Source organism: Acomys minous, assembly GCF_964271855.1.
Source record: "Acomys minous genome assembly, chromosome: 13".
NCBI classification, from domain to species: Eukaryota; Metazoa; Chordata; class Mammalia; order Rodentia; family Muridae; genus Acomys; species Acomys minous.
Window position 1 is genome coordinate 25,479,302 of NC_140495.1, and position 21,798 is coordinate 25,501,099.

The window sequence follows — 21,798 nt, forward strand, 5'->3', positions numbered from 1 at the left end:
GCCATGGGTAAAAAGGAATCTACATTTATTAAATGCCTAATCTGCACCTATGTAGACACTCGCAGAGATCATTTTTCCCTTACTCTTCACAACTACCATAGCAGACTGAGTATAACACCTGATACATACTTGATAAAAACTATATCACAGACAAAGTGAGGTAAGGACCCAGAACCCTACTGCTGTTAAATGGGAGGGAAGATATTATTGTGAGCATGGATGTTTTGCCCTTCAGAAGGATGAGATGCATCTTTAATTACCGTGCTGTTTGGACTCCTTTCTTGTTTCAGTGGTCCCGAGCATCGCGACGGTGGTCATCATTATCTCTGTGTGCATGCTAGTGTTTGTTGTGGCCATGGGCGTATACCGAGTCCGGATTGCCCACCAGCATTTTATCCAAGAGAATGAGGCCGCCAAGGAGGCTGAGATGGATTGGGATGACTCCGCACTGACGATCACAGTCAACCCTATGGAGGTGATCCATCCTCTCTGGGATGGGAGCTCTGAGTGAGGTGTTTCTCGTGCTAATCAACTTGGTTCTTCCTCTGCCCAGCTCCTGGATCCAGATTCCTCCACGATCCAGTGGTTCTCACCATATTTCTCTACGAACTGTGTTCTCCAATTTAAAATGTGTGAAATACTCTTACCCCACAAAACTTAACTATGTTTTTCTTAAAGCAGGCAGTCATGCAGTATCTCTGCCTCATCCCCACTGTAGTTCAGAGCTGACTAACATGCAGGAATTCAATATTGAGTTCTTGATTAGCTAACAGTGCAAATTGGGTGGCCTACAGAGCTCAGTGAGAGGCTCAGAATAAGTTAAAACAAAAACACAACAACAACAACAACAATGGCCATGCAATAAGCCCTCTGAAAGCCAGACCCTGTACCAGATGTTCTGTATACATCAGCACCCTGTGAAATGGGAAGCATCACCCTCTGTTTACCAAGGTAGAAAGTGGGAGAATGGTTGTAGCATGTTCAAATTCACGCAACCGGCATTCAAACTCAAGACAGTACAATTCCGAAGTCCACTTGGTTTCAGTTGGCCAGTGGCCTCCAGAAGCCATCTGTGACCATGCAGGGGCCCTCATCTATGTAGCTGACCATCATTCCTCTTGCCCAAAGGCGCTTAGTCTGGAAGACACAAGCCCAGAGAAAGATCAGGAAAAGTCAGAGGGAAATAACAGAGAGCATCGTTGCTGCCGGGGTGCAGGTTTAACAGCAGCTCATCTCCTGCTCCCATCTCACAGCCAGCATGCCAGCATGGCTTGATTTCTTTAAGCGTGCTGCTGTGGGACTCCCAGTGTTTCCATGCTCAGAGAGCTGAGCTTTAAGTGAGAACCAAGAGTGACCTGAGGAGCAAACAGTAGTGAGCTTCAAAAGGGCTAACCTAGTAATACTAGCTCTTGTTGAGCGTCCAGTGGGTAGAGTCTTGGGGCTGGCCATCTGAGGAAATAGCAATCATTGTGGCAGGTTAGAGTAAGGGAGGCCTTGTAGAAAGGGTATGGTTTGGAGGCAAGAGAAATGGATAGAAGGCAGTCTAAAGAGGCACGTAGCCACGCAGGCATTATATCACCCGATTTGCCAACTCAAAGCATAAATCCAAAAAAAAAAGAGTGTTGCTGGAGTCACTAAAATGATAGAAGAAGAGAAAGTGGAACTGGAAAGAGTGGGGTGTGGTTTTAATTCACAAATCATGGCATAAGGGGCCAGGCAGGGAAACGGAGGGCATAAACTTTCGCCTTTGCAAAATTACCATTTAGAATGACAGTACACCTGCATACCTGCACCTCGTCTTAGAAGATCTTCGATTCCCAGCAGCACAGTGTTCCCACATGGAAAGGTGTCCAAGATCAAGAATGATTCTGACCCTGGGAAGCAAATAGTTACGAACGTTAAATGTCCATTAAAAGGGTCTGAAAGAGTCGGTAAAGTGACGCTGCTGGTTTAAATGCTCATCCATCATTGGCACTAATATGTTACCTTGACTGTGTGTCCTGGGGTTTGCTGCTATTTTAGACCCTTGTCTGACTTTCTGACTTTCCTCTTACGGGGTCTCTTTTCCGGAGATCCCATCTCACAGTAGGGGGAGGGGTTTAGCTTTAAGTGAAATGAATTTCAAGAGTCTTAAGCGTTTGCTGCCCCTTTACCTCCCAAGTAGCCCCCACTGAGTCCTTGATGCGTATTTCATTTCTCTCCTTGGCCTCCAGAAACATGAAGGACCAGGGCATGGGGAAGATGAGACAGAAGGAGAGGAGGAAGAAGAAGAAGCAGAGGAAGGCCTGAGCTCCAGCAGCAGTGGCTCTGATGACAGTGAAGAGGAGGAGGAAGAAGGGATGGGCAGAGTCAGACATGGGCAGAGTGGCACCAGGCAAGCCCAGCTGGAATGGGATGATTCCACGCTTCCCTACTAGGGCCCACAGGTCTGCTGACCAGCCTGTGTGCCCCTTCTGTAAAGCCCAACCCACTGTAGGCCCAAGCCTGTCACACTCGCCTCTGATTTCTATGACAGGTCTGGGAAGGCCATCAGCTTCCTGGAATCTGCCCTCTATGCTTCGGGCACTGCCTATGTCCCAACTTATGGGGGGAGTTCCAAGAGCCTTGTGTCACCATTAGTGAGGACTGCAGGGTGGTTCTATTGTCCTGTAGCCCTCACGTCTTCTTCCCTGGGCTCACCCAACATCCTGTCACCCAGTCTGCTGAGTTCTGAACACCTTACTCTTTTCTTCAGGGGAGAAGATCTGACTTTATGTCACTTACCACCCCTAGGCTCAGTGTTTTCAAACTCCTTGGGTTATAACTCACTGTGTATGTACTTGACTAAATAGCCTTTCTCCACCTACACCAGCAGGTTGTCCCCTTGCTGGGTCTCCAGGTTACTTTATTACAGGGAAGGCGGTGGAATCTCATACACCTAAGATCTTAGGGCATAAGAATCGAAAAGAAAGCCTTTGTTGGGGCAGAATTGAATTTCCAAGGGAAGGCTCATAGTGTACATGTATATGCACACACAGAGAGACATACACATGTACACACACACACACACACACACACACACACACACACTAGCTTGGAGAGCCTTTCTTTTTTACTTCTTTCTGAGACTATGTAATAAGTTCAAAACCAAGAATTAGTTGGCCTTTGACCATAAGTAGACTGTGTCCTCATCATAGGGCTTTCTGACCAGCCTTCCAACCTGCCTAGGGAATGCCTCAACCCAAGGGCTGGCCAATCCAGGGCTACAAGCATGCAGAACCACAGGGCCGAGGAAGCACTTCACACAAGCACTGCTCAAGTGACAGCTTGGGCATGGCTGTCACCAGGAGCCAAAGAAAGGACTGATGGGGTGACCTAGAAAGGCTTCATGGTTGATAGGAACCTGCTTTGACATGGGTTTAATATGGCTGGACTCCCCCAGATAAAGACAGCCTGAAGGTTGACAAGGCTGTCACGACCTAGCCTGCTCTCCCTTATCTCCTATCTTACTGTTTTCTCTTGAGGAAATAACATCATTTTCAGATGTAGTAGAGCAAATATGGGCTCTAGCAGTCTGAGATGAGAGTTGGGAAATGCAACAGCTAGGAATTCAGAGCATATTTGCAATAATAGCAGCTGCTTCTTTCTTCTCATAAAAGGAAGGATGCTTTGAATAGAGGGCAAATATATCAAAACCCTAATTTCTTGTTCTTTCTTCTTATTTTAATAAGGAGGACTTTTCCATCTCCATCCCAACATGGGCACTCTGTGAGAACTGTTGCTATAGTAACTGGTGGGCAATCTTTTGTGGCCCAGAGAATAGCAGGCAAGAATTAAAGCCATTATAAGAACTCCACGAGGCTTTGAGGATGAGCGTGTTTCAAACACCTTGAGCTCCTCTTTGTTCTCAGTCGGTATAGGTCATCCCCGTCATCCCACTCTGCCCCAAGCCCATCCTGAACTGGCTTGACCCAGGCCCACAGCTGGTCTCTCATCACATAATGTTCTGGTTCAGCTGAGTGTTGAAAACTCCCTGTGTCATCCAAACAGAGCATTCAGGGCGTGATTACAACTGATGCCCTCTACTGAGCCCTCCAGCAGAGAGGATGCCTGCCAGCTCTTCCCAACCTTCTGGCTGGGGAGATCTGCTTTACGCAGTTTTCCCATCTTTTGGAGTGTTTTGTGTATACCTTCCCTGTCTTGAGCTTCCAAATAACCCTGTGAAATAGTTGAGAAACAGGTAGCAGGGACATTCCTGTGATGAGCAAACTGAGGCTCAGACTCAGTGTCTGCTCAGAGTCATTCCAAGGTATCAACTACCCTCTGCTTCTGGTCCATGGTTCTGCTTTTATGTTCCTATTAACGTGTGTTTTCTCAGCACCTACTATGTGCTAAGCAGTCTACCAGCAGCAGCGGGAATGGAATAAGACAGACCTTCTCCCACAGAGGACTTAAGAGTTATAGAAGGGACATAAACAGGCATGAAAGTTCCACAGGAGAAAGGAGGAGGACGTGGCAGAAACCAGTGCAAGAACAGGAACACACTTACCAGCTCAACCAGCGCCCTAATTTTTCCCACTTGGAAGAAGTTCAAGATTTTATATTCATTGAAAGGAAACAGTCACATCTCCCATGAATTACTCCAATCAAGTTCCCCTTTTCTGTCAGGCTATTTCTGCACATTTACAAGGGGGGGAAAAATCAATGGGACAGGTTAGGCTTTCCCAATCCTATTATTTAAATAAAAAGACATTCTTCAGTCAGCCATTTAGGAGCTACTGAATTCTCCCAAAATTATGGCAGTAAAGGGAACACTTTGTATGTTTAAAGCCAATCCTTTTTGAATGAGATTTTGATTGCAAATATTTAAGTCTAGGGTTTATGAGAGCACTTCCCTCTGCTCTGGCTTTTCGGTTCCAATTGGGTGGCAGGCTGTTCTCGGGTCCCCAGGGCTAACTCTTGTGGCTGCATTACTCATGCATGGCTGGGTGAGCTGTTTGGAGTATTAGCAGACCTTCATGTTTTGTGGTGGTGGGGGGTGAGAGAGGAAGCAGATGGAAGTTGAGAGGCATTTAGGTAAAGCAGCCAAGATGTGTCATTTTAAGAGACATTTGGTGACCGGACCCATTTTTGTAGGGAAATAATGGTGACAATGAACCAAACAAAGCCTTTCCCTTCTTCTTTCATGGCACAAGGTCACTCTGTATGCCGGCTCTGAAGCTGAGGCATCTAAATGTGCTACTGGGACAATAGGTTTCTAACCTGTTCCCAGTACTCACTTGGTTACCTTAGGTAAGATGGCGGGGGAAGGGGATTATAACAATGAGTTTCAGTGGGTATCCGAGTGAGTGGTAGGTGATGACGTATGCCTCCCAGCAGATATTCCAACGGAGTGCAAGATACTAATCTCATTGGTGTTCTCCAGTCCCCATAGGATGGTATTTTGAGACCAAAACTCCCAGGTGACCTGGACGCTTTGCAACCTCTCAGAAGAGGTGACCAGGCAGGCAGAGTCAGCCTCAGCCCCAGGGAAGCAGCTGACAAGTCCATTGCTTATCTTGTCAAATGAACAACCTGGGTCCGCCATTCAGAGCTTGAAAATAGGTGGGCTACAAGTCTCAGGTAACTCCGAAGACAGGAGGGAGGAGGAGAAAAAGAAGGGTGAGATCAGAAGAGACCAGCATAGAGTGGGTTGCCCCAGCAGGGTAAAGCCGTCAAACCCGTCAAAGAAGTGTCTCAAGGAATGCTGAGTGTATTTTAACAGATCTAAACAAATTCTGTAAGTCTGACCAAGGCCGCAAATGATATGGGTTCAGGGGAATGTGATATCTGTGAGAACTTCCTTGAATTAATCAACCGCCCTCCCTTGCACAGTTTAGACCAAAGTCTCTGAAGTTAACAAGGGAACATGTCTTTCAGGGACACTGAGTCTCCATGAAAGACAATCAGTGCTAGAAAGCAGTGCCCTCTTCCCATATATCAGAGCTCAGTGAATTTTATGCAGATCAATCAGGAGAGGAAACATGGGGTTTGTAGGATATTTTTTTCTCACTGTTACTCTACTAAACTCTGCCTCATGGCACAGAAGCCTCTACAGAGAGTACCCAAAGAGGCATTCCAATGAATGTCCCTATCTACGGTCCAGTAAAACTGATCTATGATACGGAAGAAAACAAAACAAAACAGAAAGGGTTATTTGAATTCATTGAGTTTTCATGTCATAAACTTTTTTTTACTCTCTAGTTCACACTTTCCACTCAAAACCTGGCCTGCAAAACATCCAGGCAACCAACCACCAGGCAGATCCACGAGAGGGCACACCCTCACCCTCAATACACAGAAAGCAGCTCCCCTTCCCCACTTTCCAGGAGAAGTTCCCATCACCAACTCCCCAGTGGCCATGGCCTGGAACTGAGCAGCTGGAAAACTCCAGACTCTTTCATTAAAGCTCTCTTAGAAGTTCACAGGAGATTGGAGAAAACCGCAAAATAAATAAATAAGCTAACAGACAGAATCCCACTTGTTATTTTTGAATGGATGAAATCAGACAAATATTCCTAAGGGTTGGATGCCCGGGGGCCCAGGGCACTAGCTAATTACTGAGGACTAGCTCCCTCCTCTGCTGAGGCAAGAGCTAAGTCCCCAGGCTTGAGCACTGTCCCAGTGGGGCTCAGGCCATAATGATTTCTAGGCAGGAGTGTTCATTATCTGGGACTGATTTTCATTTCGGCCCTGCTCATGTCTTCGCTCTAAAAATGATTCTAAAGACTTGTGGCTGCTGGAATCAATAGCAACGCAATCAGCAGAAAGCCCTACCCGGCACTCTTCAAAATCAACAGCCTTCTTGCCTCTACGACTCAATATTAGCGACAAAGAAAGGAGTGCTTTTTTCTTAATCATCTCCCCCGTTTAAATTAACCGGATAGGCTTTGCAAAAAAAAATGTGAGGGAATAAGTCTAATTCTTTAAGAGAATTTGCCAGTGAAAAGTGGATGATGTTCACATAACATGTGGCCTCTGGGGGATTCCCAGAAGCCTTCCTGCAATGTGCTCAGGCAGGATGTGGTGCTGCGGGCTTCTCTATCTGTGCCAGACTTTAATCGAGACAGACAAGCCAAAGCCCTTTGCACGGTTTAATTTTCATGTCACCACTTTCCATTGTCCATCTGCAGGCAGAGGAAACGAGCGAGGCAAGTTTCTAAGTCAACCCCAGCACCCTCTCATTTGCCCGTCTTTATTTGTTTTACTCTATACCTTTATTCTGCACTAGCTTCCTTCTGACACTAGCTGGAGGAAAAGGGGAGTTGGTTTTCCAGGAGCTACGGAGTAGAGACCAAACTTGATTTTTTTTTAATCCCGTGGTAACAAAAAGAGTTAGAAGCTACCTCCACCGGCACATCAGAAAGCAATCGCAGAGCTGCCATGTTCAGTCAGTTGGCAGATGGGAGTCTCTGTTTGTAGCTATGTTCAACAGACTCAGCAAGTCCTCATGGAGCATCTCTGTGTGCTTGATTCTAAGCCAAAGGACTGGGAAAGAAAGAAGGATGAAATTAAACCTTGCCCTTGAGGATGTCCTAGTCTTGGAGTGTCGGGGGCTGTCCACAAGCAGCTAGGATTGTCTGGGGGAAGAAGCAGAATGGTAGAATAATTTCTTTGCAGTCATCTATTTTATATCAGGTGGCCGGGATGGCCCTAGCAGTGCTAAAGTACCTCCATGAGCTGACAGAGAAGATCTTTAGGGAAGTGAGCAATGTGCTCCTAAATGCTCAGGTCACTTATAAAGGAAAGCCTTTCCCTCTATGTAGAAATAATATGGCTGATGGCTGAGATTTGGGTGAAACTAAGACAGAGGAAGTCGTTAGCTAGCAGCAGGCAGGCAGACCAGGCAGGTTATGGTTATGAAAAGTGGCTTAAGTGGGAGGGAGGGGGGCAAGGGGAGGCTGACAGCCAAAGCCCAGGGTCTGGCCAGCCTGATGTGAGAGAGCTCTGGGGGCTCCATAGAGGATCGCCCACTGTGTCACACAGCTCTGCCAGATCTCTGGCTGTGTGAGCTGCCCAGTGGAAACATCTGCAGCACTCAGGAACCAGCGAGGCAAACTCTAGAGGTGAGGCTCAGCTAAGCTCTGCTGTAAGAGCGAACCTTGGGCAGGCCAGGCTTTGAGAATCACGTGGAGGAGCAGATACCAACAGAGAAAATAGCCAGCTCCTGTAGTAAGGACAGGAAAGTGGCGGGGGGGGGGGGGGAGGGGAGAGCAGGGCTGATGGCAGCTCATGCCCCTGAAGCAATCATTTCAATGAACACAGCCCCAATTCCAGTTCCTCCCCTCCACATGTGCCGTTCCTACAGGAGTGAGAGACACTGCCTAGGAGGGTGGTGCTGAAGTGTCCCAGCCCTAGGGAGGCCACCTGCCCAGTTCCTGTGCACCAAGCAGCCTCCTCCTTCAAAGCCATGGTTTTTTTGTTTTTTTGGTTTTTGGTTTTTGGTTTTTGGTTTTTGGTTTTTTTTAATGAAACCAGTGAAACTGCAGCAATGAGACCAGGCCACTAGGAGGCTGCACTGCTCACAGCATGCGCCTGGAGAACAGGGTCATTCAAGGACACTCCCCAGTTACTGCAGCACTATTCATTTGTAGTGGGGACTGGGGAATGCAGTCACAATCCAAACGCTAAATTGGAGGGGGGAGTGGATCGCTTCTCTTGGAAGGATGGTAACCCGCGTTACTAAAAGTAGGAGAAAGAGAAAAAGAAGAAACAGAAATCAAAACTGCAGCTTCTTCCCCAGTGGGAATCTCATTCCTATGTGGGCACGAGGTTCCAAACATTGAGCTTGTAGAACTAGAAGATGATCTGGCCTGATTTATGGCCTATGGTGTAACCTGTTAAGCACTATGGTGGAGTCACTATAAACCTTCAGCCGGAACACCGCGGAGTTTTACCACCGTGCCTGCGACCTCCGGCTAGCCTCATAGCAGGATCTCAGCGTCAAGATGAGAAGTCAGGGCACAGGAGAGGAACAGACAGGAGCCAGGAGAACCAGGAATATTGAGTTTCTACAAACCCAGCCCCATCCTGCTCAGAAACACACCCCTCCCTGACAGACTCATCACTGGGCCCCCTGAGTCCTCTAAAGGGAGCCCGAGACCAGCTCAGAGACCATGTCATGATTACACATCTCTAAGAAGTTAGACTCTGCTCCCCCTTTTTTGTAGAGGAAGAAAAAGCGGGGTGCAGGGAGACGAAAGAAGAAAATATAGGACATGCCAGTTATTTGCCTGTGAGAAATACAAGGAAAACAAATAGAGGAATAAAGTCCCTGCTGGCACCCTTCTTTCCCAAGACTTAAGGCAATTTCCTGGCTTCCTCTTACACACCAGCCATTTATTACAAAGGCCTCCTAAAGGACAAAACAGAAAGTGACAGAGATTAACCTGGAAGCAGGACCCTCGCTGGCAGCCTTGCTCATGTAGGGCAAGGAGACAGTTTGTGCTCGGGGCAGGACATAAGATCAGCCAGGGTTCCAGTGTGGCTGAGTGAGCAGCAGGATGCTGTCCCTGAAGAGAGCGTCCAGGAGCAAGACATGTAATGCAGGCTTTGAGCAGAATATGTGCACTGGTACTTCTGAACCACTGATGTGGCGTGCCCTGAGGCAGAGCCACAGTCCACCTTCCCAGGGTACCCTAGGAAATATAGACCCCCAACTTTCCTTACCTCCACTTGCCACCTCCCTAAGGCAAGAAGAGGAACCGATGGGTTCCAGGACCCTGGTCCTTCACTAAGGACGTAACCAGTGGGTCTCAAGCGCTGTGACTGTCCCACCGCATGGGCTCAACAAATGTGGGATTGAATAAGATCCCAGAGGTCACCTGGCCTCAGAGAATGAATGTGGTTTGAAGAGCTAAGATGCCCTTATAGAGAAAGACTCCTCCAGCCAGGTCTTGTGTATAAGTTGTCGTATGTAAAATTAGCAGAAATGGGAGAAGAGTAGAAGTGGGAAGGGCAGGTGACAATGGCCATGCTTCCTCATGAAAGCTCACAGGAAGGCACTTGTTTGCAAAGTGGCCCTTTCCAGGTTGGACCAGTAAAAGGACTTGCCCCCACCCCAAGCCAGGAGCCAGGGTAGCCTTGCTTGTTCACCTGAGAGTCACAGCACTGAGGAAATGGAGCCTTGGTTTGTTAATGAGCCCAGCTCTTTACCACTGCCCCACCCCTTTTGTCAGATATACTGTGGATTGATCACTATGAAGCTCAGTCCCCAGTAGACTAATGAGAAAGCACAGCGGACAAGCGAGGCTCCAGGGTGCAGATGGTGTATTAATCACAGGAACAAAATCATGTTGGCTTTAATGTTTGTTTTCTTTTATCTGGGAATGAAAATGCACCTCTGTTACCTGGACTCTTTATACTGAGCATTTCAGAACAGAAGTGGCACACAAACACATAAATACCGAGGGCTCTTCTCCTCTGCAGAATGAACTGTCAGAAAAAGAAGTTAAGAGGTGATGCCTATTTGCAAAGACAGAATCAATCCATAGTTTTTAGGTCTAGACTCCAGCACCCCTGTGGAAAAAAGGAGGACGGGGGGGGGGGGGGAAGGATGTAGGTCTGCCCTCAGGAGGGATGCCTTGGGAGCCCAAGAATAAGGGTTCAACTGGACCCACGGGTCACATAGCTGAGTAAAATGCATGCATACATTTTTGGTGGCAAAAGTGCATCCATCCTGGCCATTTGGGTATGGCCGGGAGTGGCTCTTACCATTACCGGCCTTCATGAGGAGAAGCAGCCCGTGGGAGTATGGATGGCATTTTCACACGCACTCCAGGGGGTGGAAATAGAGAAAAAAGTTTTGGAGAAAGTAAGTTAGACTTGGCACCCAGATGAATCACTTGAAAAGGAAGGGACGAGATAGTGAATGAGAAGGTGACGGAAGAGGTGGAGAGTGAACTGGAAGTCGATTAGGAGCGACAGCATCAGAGGCAACCAGGAAAGCCAGTATACTACTCTATAGTTAAACCTATATTCCTGTGTCGAGGGAATCATGAGTAAATGTAGCCGTGTGACCATAGAGACTGTCACCTCGGTAGTTTTACAAGTCAAAGCCTCTAGAAGTGGACAACACATCAGTCCACCTACCAGATTCCCAACCTTATCCGCTTCCAAGAAAAAGCTGATGATGCCTTGAGCTGGACAGCCGTGGCAGGCAATGGGAGGAAACTAGATGGAGAACAGAAAGAAGAAAGCTTATATAGAAGCCGGGTGTCCTCAAGGAAACCTATCGTTTCTAGCAAGGGCTTTGTTATGTTTATTTCATGGGCATTGTACGGTCTGTAAGGAGTCAGAATGCTGTGATGGGCTGTTAGTTTAGGGACTAGAGTATTAAGTATAAAATAGTAGGCATAACTAGGTGAAGGCCAGCTGACAATATATATGTATGTACATATATGCATATACATATCTATAATATGGAAGTGAAATACAAGACAGAGAGGTCATTAGTCCGAATAGACTTTAATTCTCTAGACGCCTTAGGTTATTCTTACTATTATCTGCTTTTAGCTCTCAAAGCCCTGGAAAAAGTACCTGGAACACAGCAGGAGTCATAAGCATTTGGAAGTGAAGCACCCACCTTTTCTCTACTTGGTGAAGACTCAGTATATCACTAAACTCCATATTGACTGAGCCATATGAAAGCAGGTTGACCACACACCTCTCCTAACTTAAAGAAGCCTTTGTGAATTCCCATAATCCATGCTGTAGTCAGACAGCCGCAGATACTGGGTCCAGTTCTCGGGCAGTGAGCAGTGACAGTGTTGCACATATTTAGAACTTATCTGAATAACACCTACAGCGCTGTTTCTATAGAGTAGAGTCTGCCCAGCCTACCATTGTCTCTGCCTTTCCCTCAGTACTTGGCAAATACTGTTGAACCTATCGTCTTCAGTCAATGATGCTGGGACTAACTATAAAGGTTCTGGGTTCAACCAATCTCAGGCCTTCCCCTCCTTCCATCTCTGGAGACGATGTCACCATTTTTAAAACCTTGTAAAAAGAAGCCGATTTGTTCCCAGGCCCTCAACCTCAGTTCATGACCTAAGGCAGACAGACCAGTTGCTCTACTGGGGCCTCTCTAGAGTTCACCCTGCACAGAGAAAAACCAACCACATTGAATGGGATGTGGTCCTGACTGGGCGCGTTAGGCCACTGCAGCTGGAGTGTCTTTACCCGGAGCCAGCTTGACCTGGCTACTTCCCAGCGTGTTCTTGGCACACAGTAGACTTCTGAGCCTCTTGAGCTGCCTCCAAGAAGGAATCTCCTTAGTCGACAAAATGTATTTATTTGGTAACTATGCTACAGTGTGTGTGTGTGGTGTGTGTGTGTGTGTGAGTCTGATACAATGCAAACCTTGAAATGTCTTATTAAAAGGACTTATGAATTCATAGAAAATTGAATCTAACTTCAGAACAGCGCATTATGTTGTCGGTCAATAAGGTTGCCCAGCCACAGGGGACCAGAGAAAAACCCTCCCTCTCACCCCTTTCCTTGGCACCTTCTCCCAGCCTAATCACCCCCACTAGATTCCAACTGAGGCAGAGTGAAGGGTGCTGAGAGCATACGTGTACATAAAGATTTAAGAGGAAAGTAACCTCTCGGGGAATCAGTTGAGTCTCTGCCCATGGCTGTGATCTTATCATGCCTGAAATCCCAAACTTTAAATTTCTAACAATTTCGATTTCTTGCCGTTTCTGAGTGATTTGTTAAACGCCTATTCAACACAGACAGATATTTATTTTCAGCCTTGGCTTGTAAATGCCTACAAACTGATTCATGTTGGTGGTCGCTACGACACTCCTGTGAATTGGTGAATAAATATGATTTTAGAATTTCACAGTAAAGATGACTTCTGGGAGTTTGTTGTTGTTGTTGTTGAGACATGTGGTGGTATGAGATGCTCCAAACTGCTTTGTCTGGGTCAGCGTCTCTAGAGGTATAGCCTAGATCCACATGGGTGAAGGAAACATGGTGAATGAATGTGACACTGGTCACACAAGAAACTGACCCCTCTGAGGCTTCTTTCAGGGGCCTCATGTTACACAAGAGCTGGGCCAGCAGTTTTTATTGCCCTTAGAGACAACTAAAAAGTTGATCTGGGTAAAGCATTTATTGAGTACTTACACGTTGTTGGAGCTATGAACCCCAAAGTATGTTCTTATTCCTCCTGATAACCCCAAGAAAAGCATGAGACCCAGGGGCATGCAGAATGCTGCCTAGGAAAGGTGGTTGTGAACATGGTCCTTCCCCTCTGCTGAGCCATTCCCTTTCCCCACATGCTGACCTGCCCTTAGTCACAATGCCACTCAGGGCCACCTTGGCACAAGAGCTCATAGAGATGAGTTCCCTCTCACCATCCAAAGCCAATGGAGGTCCAGAGCACTTCCCTGGGGTTCTAGATGCTGTAGTTTCCAGATTCTCTCTTCTAGTTTCTATTTCAGCAACACAAGGCTAAGCTTCACCCTTCAGCTGAATATCAGGGGGAAGGAGGGAAAATTCAAGCAAAATATCCTTGGACAGAGGGAAGGATAGGTCAGTGATTAGAGCATTGGATATTCTTCTAGAAGGTTCTGTTCTACATGCACACAGGTATGTATGTATGTGTGTATGTATGTATGTACAAGTATGTATGTATGTATGACCCACTACCTCCAGTTCAGCCCTCTAAATTCCCAAAACATCAACCAAACAGTGCAATCATCTGGGGTCCCAAGCAGTCAAACAATAACCCTACAAGGTACATTACAAATTCAAATCAGATTGGTGACATAGAGAAGACACTGAACATGACAAGCAAACTGCTGCATGTCACAAGAGGCATCCTTGTGTTCCTAACCCCTTGTGGGCATCCTCACAAGCACATCTGCCTTCTCATCCATCCCTCGCTGGCATCCTCTCCTCTTCCTTATCAGGTGGATATCAAAAAGGATGTACTTTTTCCTTTTCTCTGGGAAAAGCAGCTTTATCATCCTCTCTTCCTCTCTGAATAGCCGACCAAAGCCCATCATCCTACAAGAAGGTGCGGATTCTCACACATGCACATCATTTATACCCTCAGCATTATTTCCACTTGACGACAGTAACCCACACATTTGTCGTGCTGAATTATATTTTCTCTTGTGCATCACAACGCTAATAAAGAAACAAAGAGGCCTTGATCTGATAAGTGGTCCTTTACTGGTCACCTTGGTAACTTGCACACATGCCCCATCCATGCCCTTCGGTTCCCAGGTACCTTAATAAAATAACTTCTTAGTTGTGACCCACGACAGTCTCACTGACCTTTCATTTCATTTGTACAATGTTCATAATGGAGCCTTACTTAGAGTGTTCTTGTGATGATTAAATGAGAAGACACCTTTCGAGTGTCTGCCACAGTGTCCAGACCTTTGCGTACCCCCCCCCAAGTAAGTTGCACCACTTCCATTCAGCACTCCAAAGTAATGCCTAGTGTGGGTGGGTCACACCCTCATCCATCCAGACCTTCCTGCACTCTGCCACTGGGTGAGCTCATTCATTCACCTCCTTGCCTTCTCAGTGGAGACCACAGGGGGAAAAAAGAAGAAAGGAAAAGGGGGCGATGTACACACGTTTGCTAAGGATTTATTTTGGACCAAGACTTTACTGGTATTTTCCAATCCAACTCTTTCAGTCACTTCCGGAGAATGAAAAAACTGAGCTCATAACGATCAGGTCTCCTGTCCAAGGCCACGCCGCTGATGACACACAAACATGATGTTCTGAGCCCCATGCTTGTCCCATTAAGCCAAATGCCTGCCTACACTGAGAAAGACCAGCTTTGGAGAGTCAATGGTTGCCTTTGCAAAAGCCAGGCCTGCAGGTGCCAGAACTGGTGACGCACAAAGTTTCCCTTTCTAGCACCTTGGACTAACACCAGGGCCCCCAAACACAGCAGAAATAAGCTGAAAACTCCCTGGTTAAATAACTACAGTTTCAAAAAAAATTTTTAAATGTGTAAAAATTGTAAGCTGTAGAGTACAAAGAGCCAGCAGGAGAGCACAGTATGTGAAAATATGCACTTAGAAACTACAGCAAACACGTCTCCTCTCCCAGAAGAAGAGTGCCACCAGAAAATGGTCTCAGGACCTTTGTAGACCCCCGTGTCCTGGGGACCTGGGGACAGAGGGCAATGTGGAGCCTTCACTCACTTACCTAGTCATTGCCCAAAGATGCCCACAGCTCCTTACAGGGTATGTGGACAAGTAGAGAAAGATAAAAATCAGCTGGTCTCGTTAATAAATGCATAGTTGCACTGGCTGTGAGATCTATAGTGGAGGCACATCTGGAGCCACGAGCAACATCTGGGGAGGAATACAAGCTAGTTCACAGACTCTTGAGATAATAGCGGGTCTAAGCCCCAGAAGTCTCCAGCAGCCAACATAAGCTAGGTCACATGATCAGGAAGGCTCTTTGCCATCTCTACGTCTCTTTCCTGTTTTGCCTCCAGGGCAGTCTGTCAAGTCTCAGATGGGCGATGCCACCCGAAGACACAACAGTGAGTGCATGGTACAGGTGTGGGAACCTCCCACCTGGGCATGGACTTCATCTGTTACTCAAGGCTATGTTGCTCACCTGCTGACGTTGGCTCCAAGACCTCAAGTCTATGCGAAACTAACAGTGCGTGGCTCCCAACACGTCTCACAGGCTGCACGGAGCTCCTCCCACAGCCTTGTGGAATTTTGTAGTGCCAGGCTCATCCCTGTGCTCATCAGACTTAGCTAGACATGGGGTACGAATAGTGAAACTCCATCACAAAGAAGCAGCGTGCTTTCTGGAAAATGTGGCTATTTATCTACAATACAGGTGATGGGCAGCCGTGAACTGCCTCTGACAAGACTTTTAGGCATGGAAAAGACTGCCATGTGTATTTTTCTTTTGTGAATAAGTGATAAAGTAATGGTTCACTTTCTACAAATGCACCACTCTGTCACTTCATAGAAGAGGACTTTGGTTCTAAAAATGCCCTCCACGCACACTCTTTCTCCCAACAGCTGCTAGAAATGCTATCATCAGAGCCCACTTCTAACACATTTTGACGCAAACACAACTTGAAGCAGATTCTCTTACGTGCAGGAGCCTCCCACTCAGGAAATGTGTTCAACGTGGAGCAGGAACAGAATTCTCAGTAGCAAGACCTCTAGTGAGAGATTTCACAGATGGGGCAGTCTGTCTGTGTGTCCAGCATGCATGGACCAGGTTTTCCTGCCAGATTTCCTCAACTCATTTAGTAAATATTATGTCTAGACTCGTGAAGGAGTGAAATCTTCCAGAGTGTGCCTGTCTGGGAGAAATAAAGAAGAGATACCTCTGGCAAAGAAAATAAATGTAAGGTAACTGTTTACAAACGGTAATCTGGCTGGGGTGAAGGAGCAGGCTGAGCTGGCGCCGTTAGCCCCCTGGGAAGGCAATTTGGGCTTCTGTGATGAGGACCTCTGGAGGGTTTGGTTCTGTATACACGAAGTCTCAACCCAAGACAGATGGCTGAGAATGTATTCTCTTGACATAAATGCTCCCTGGGGAGCGATAACAGACTAGCCTGGGGGTGTTTGCCTCCTGAGTGAGAGGCATAGAGTGAAGAGACAGACCAAGGATGTGCCCACTCAGAACCACGCCATTTCTCCTACATTGTATGGCTACAGAAGTTGCATTCTTGTATGACAAAAACTTCTCAAATTACTTCATTTTTAGGTAAAATCAAGGCCTTCAGAAAAACTGTAAAGTTGTTAAACTCTGACTTACAAAAGTTCTATTTGGACTAATGCAGCAAAGTGATGAGGCTGGGGGAAAGGAGGAGGGAGGAAGACAGATGGGTGGAAAGAGACCAGGGTGCAGCAAAGCCAGCTCCCCTCATCTCTTCAGTTCCTGTGTAAATTCAACTGACTGTAAACCAGGAGTTCCAACACAGAACTGGCATTCATCAGTTTAAGAATGATGGTAGACACACAAACACATGCACGTGTTGCGCGTGCACACACACGCGCGCGCGCGCGCGCGCGCACACACACACACACACACACACACGAGGGAAGGAGGGAGGGAAGGAGAAAAAGAGGTGTTTTTTTTTAAATTAGCCACTCTCAAAATCCCTCAGTTAAAAACTACATGATCATTATATAATTAAAGTGATCATCCACAAAATTATCGCAAACAGCTGTGCATGTGTGAGAGCGAGACAGACACAGAGAGGGAGACAGACAGCAAGAATGAGGAAATGTGACTAGTTAAAACCTAGATGCTTTCAGCAGGAACCCACACACCTAAAAGTGTTGTTCAAATTATTTCAATACCACCAGAAAAAAAATCTATGAGGGTTGTTCACCAGCTAAAAACAGGCCACGGTAGTTCTTCCGAACCCAACGGAAAGTTCGATAAAGAAAATAAATAGGTAATTCACAGAACGAACTTGAGAGACTGAAAAGCGTATCAAGCATTCTCAAAGTCACTGATAGTTTTACAAGTGAAAATTAAGCATCACAAATCCATCAGAATCAGACAATCTGGAGAGACAGTGGTGACAACGTTGGTGAGACCCAGAGCCCCTTTTGCACTTCTGATGAGAAGGAAGGCAAAGACAGTGGCTCCAGAAACCCAGGACTTCCCTCTGTGCAATTCCCAAAGAAACTTTCAAGTGCTCATGAATAAATGGCATGACCTGAAATGCTGTGTCAAAGACCCTGGACATACATGTAGTGAGTACATAGAGCAGGCTGTGCAGCAGAGGTGAGTGAGAAGATTCTAGGCCGGCACACAGAGTGGCCGTTCTACATGTCCTGAAGTCTTTCAACACTCAGGTCCTCAGTTTTCCAGTGCCTAGGAATATCCAGCTGGCTTTCTCTCTATTTGGCCTGATAGCCTCTGTTCTTCCCAATGGTCAATTCAATCTCTGCCTCAGAGCCTGTTCAAGGAAAGCCCAACATTAGACACAACAACATGGGCCAATCTTGTAAGCATATTGACAAAGGAAGAAAAAAATAAGTGATATTAAGAGTTCTAGTCTACCAGTACTAACATAAATTAATAAATATACATGAAATGATACATGTTCTAAAAAGTGTATACATATGAAAGACAACGTATGAAAGATACACTAAAAAATGGAGTAGGCAAGGGAGAGTAGGCAAGTAAGAACAGATTCTTTAAGAGAGACCACTCGTGACAATAGAACATTAATCAAGGGGTTCAGCCAATAAATCCCATCGCAACTGAGATGGAAATTGGCACAAATTTATGTTGATGAAATGGCATGTAGTTCAGGACACAAAACTGCGTGCAGAAAGAGCAAGGGTTTCCACAGCTTTTATACTAACGGTATTAGCACAAGGTAAGAAAGCAAGCTCTGCAATCCACTACCTTCTAGAAAGATCTCGAGCCTCACTCAACCCACGAGCCTCCATATCTCCAGAATGGCATTTGGCTTTCAGACAGGCTGGTCCTTGAGTCCTGCCCTGGATGACTCATCAGAGCAAAGACTGGCGGATATAGCTTGCATCCCTGCATTCACGACTGCACTACATTTAACAGAATTTAGTCTGGGACTTGTATAATTGTGATACTTCTCTGTCAAAACTGTGGTGTGGAAAGATGTAGCTCCATGCCTCTAAATGTCAAGCACAGCAGCATTTGTATTTACAGAAGAATCTGGTCTCTGTCGGAGACTTAAACCAGCCGTGTGGCCAAGACAGCTGCATCTTCACCAAATCACCTTCCCTCCTCTTTCTGGCAAGCTTCTCCCAAGAAGTGTCCTTACCACAAGGCTGCCATTTTCATGTGGAACAAGGGAGCTCTAGACTGTGAAAGTGCATGGGAAGGAGACCACCCATTCCTGAAACTGACCTGGCAGAAAGAGGATGTAGCCTAGGAAGACACTTACTTGTGCCCTCCCTTCCTGCTATCATACAATGAACCCCAAAGACTTAAATTTTCCCTGGAAATGTCGTGCTGTGGAGAGAAAAAGGAAGAAGCCCTCATGCATCCTAGGAAGAGATTTTACAATGGTTTTAACAGCCAATGAAACCACCAAGACCTGAGACAACGATGGATCAGTGATCGGAGTAGAATGGCACTCTACTCTACTGTGTGTGTGTGTGTGTGTGTGTGTGTGTGTGTGTGTGTCTGTGTGTCCTTAATCCTCTATTTAAACCCCATGCCAGTACCCCAAAGACACACACTAGTCACTGGAGCCCATTATTTCTTCCTCTTCCTAATGTGTCTACATTCAGCAAACCTCCTCCCTCTCCTTTCACAGGTGTCTCTTTAATTAGCATACTGGGGACCAGTGACCTTGCCTAGCTTGTGGGAGCTGCCAGAGCACAGGATTTCATCCTAAAAGATCTGCCTTCAGAAGCTTCCTAGGGACCTCGTCCCCCTCTGCCCATTGGCCACAGAGCAGCATGTGCCCAGGGAAGAATCAGTGAGAGGCACCTAGCTGTGGATTTCGCACAGTCCCAATATAAAATATATAACTGAACATCAAACCTCATTTTAAATAAATGTTTCTCAAAAAATGTCTTTTTAAAGGTCTGCTTGACATATGCCTATGTTCTGACCAGGAGGACAATGACATAATACATGTTTCTTAAAAACCATAAGTAATGAACGACTCTAACCAATTCTAGCTCCTATTCAGTGCCTAGAAACTACATGCTCCTGGGGTTAAACCATGCTTTAATTACTTGTCTTATTTTTAAACATAATCTCTTCTTAAGGGAGCAACTGCTGTGCTACAAACACCAGCAATACTTAAAAATTATACTAAGGTAAAATAATAGGAACCTAAGAAATTATAACAATATTAAAATTTCTTCCAGGGATAAAAATATTTTTCAAGAAGGAGAAAAAATATTCTCTCCTTTATTATGCCAGGCATGTGAAATGTAACCTAGACAGAGGCGAGAGAGGGGGTGGAGCAGTAGTCCAAAGGGAAAAAAATCTTATATATGAGCTTTATTTTCCCTAAATCAGTAACTTCAAGTTAGAAAAGTTTATATTGAATACTTTTCAGTTCAAAAGAAATAAAAATTGCATCATATAGTAAAAGTAGGAAATAAAGTAGGAAATTTAACAATTCATAGTCTAATAATTTCATTATAAAATTTAATGAGAAAAGTGGTAAATTTAAGCTTTTGCTGAAATTTGGTTCTTTATAAGTGGTTGTGTTTTCTCTCTGTGTACAGTTAGTACAGAAAGAAAGACTAGAAATATATTATGACATTCTTTAATTATTCCAAGATAGGAATTTATAGCAAATGCAAAGTAGCTCATTATGGCTAAGATTTTTCTTACTTTCATATAAAAGCAACAATAGAAAATGGTCTAGTTATTCTTAATTACACCGATATTGGAAAACACATAGCATAAAGCCAATGATATTACAACTAGTGTTGCAGACATCTCAAAATATAAATAAGTAGTTTGAAAATAAATTGCTTTTGGGAAAGAAACAAAATTGGAAAAATCATATAGGCACATTTCCACTTCACTTTGATTAGATACTTTTAAGAAAAAACATTTTAATGATACTTGTTAACATGAATCATAAGGCATCTTATTATTAATTCGCTGATGTTTTCTCAACATTAAATTAGCTTTTAGGGCTCTAGATCTGCATAATATGGAGTGTGACAGAGGCCTCTGGTGTTTTTCATATACAGATACACTCTCCCATGAAGTTAGGTGTATTTGCATAGCTATTCTGGCTTCAGAGCTTTGGATCAAAATAGTATCTGCATGTCTATTCTGAGACAAAGCATTTCAGGACTTCAGAGCCAGGATGTGACCGAGAATCCACTCCCATCCCTTTTTCCTAGAAAGAGAAGCCAAGTGTTTGGATGACCGAGATTCAGGAAGGTAGACTTAACAGCCTGGATCCCTGAGTAAATGTCTGGGTGTGACCCATAGTCAATGTGAACACTGATAAGGAGCCTCGCTTCTACTGAGTTATGCAATTTCAGTCTGGTTAATTAATTGAAATAATGATTGGATGTGCTTACCTAAATAAAGTTCTACATAAGCCTACAGAATAAGAGTTAATATTAGTAAATAGTAAAGAACTAGCCAAAGCTAGTTCTTGGCTATAGGTCATAGAGACACAGTTATTAGAAAAACCCCTGATTTTATATTTAAATGAGTTCTACATTTGTTGTATAAAATGCCTGCATGCCTCCAATACAGAGAGCTCTATGCTTTTGAAAATCTTTAAGTCACTCGGAGGGGGGAACATAAAAGGAAATAGAAGTTATTCTCCTTCTAAATTATCAGTACAATAATAAGATAATGCCAACATGGAAAAATTATCTTTAACTATAAAATGTAAATCACGTTTGGGCCATTTGGGCTACGTCAACTGTGGAGCATTCCTTGAAAACTCCCCGAGCACACCCTGCTGTAATGTCACGCTGGTGTTTAGAAAAAGAAAGAAAGAAAGAAAACCTGGAGACGAATCTTTTCCCAGCACTTTGACCAAGTGCCTCTTCCTCAGCCATCCTACGCGCCCTTTCTGTTTTGTGCCTCTGACGGGATACATGGCAGCACTCTGTTTCTGTTCCCTTTAGAGAGTTCATCTCTACTGTGGTCTCCTCCTCTCTGGCGGATTCCTCACTGTGGGAGCAGCTGGTACCCAGGGATGCTCGTTCTCACTTAAGATGACCTGTAGGAACCTCAAAACCTCAAGCACATTATGGGTTTCCTCCAACCTCGCCCCCCATCTCTCTCTCCCTCCGTCTTTCTCCCTCCCTCCCTCCCTCCCTTCCTCTT

General features: G+C 45.4%; 1 protein-coding gene across 2 annotated transcripts in view; it reads left to right on the forward strand.

Moving 5' to 3' along the window:
- Nucleotides 1-19,519, forward strand: part of CLSTN2 (calsyntenin 2) — a 591,071-nt gene extending 571,552 nt beyond the window's left edge. Inside the window, exons 16-18 of one of the 2 annotated variants that reach the window (XM_084751748.1) lie at nt 291-475; nt 2,214-2,374; nt 19,292-19,519. In XM_084751748.1, coding sequence (XP_084607874.1) covers nt 291-475; nt 2,214-2,374; nt 19,292-19,307 — 362 coding nt within the window. In that variant the 3' untranslated portion in view covers nt 19,308-19,519. Of the gene's footprint in view, nt 1-290; nt 476-2,213; nt 2,375-11,532; nt 12,884-19,291 lie in introns of those variants that run through there. The other variant, XM_084751747.1, reaches the window with a different exon arrangement.
- Nucleotides 19,520-21,798: the final 2,279 nt, after the last annotated feature.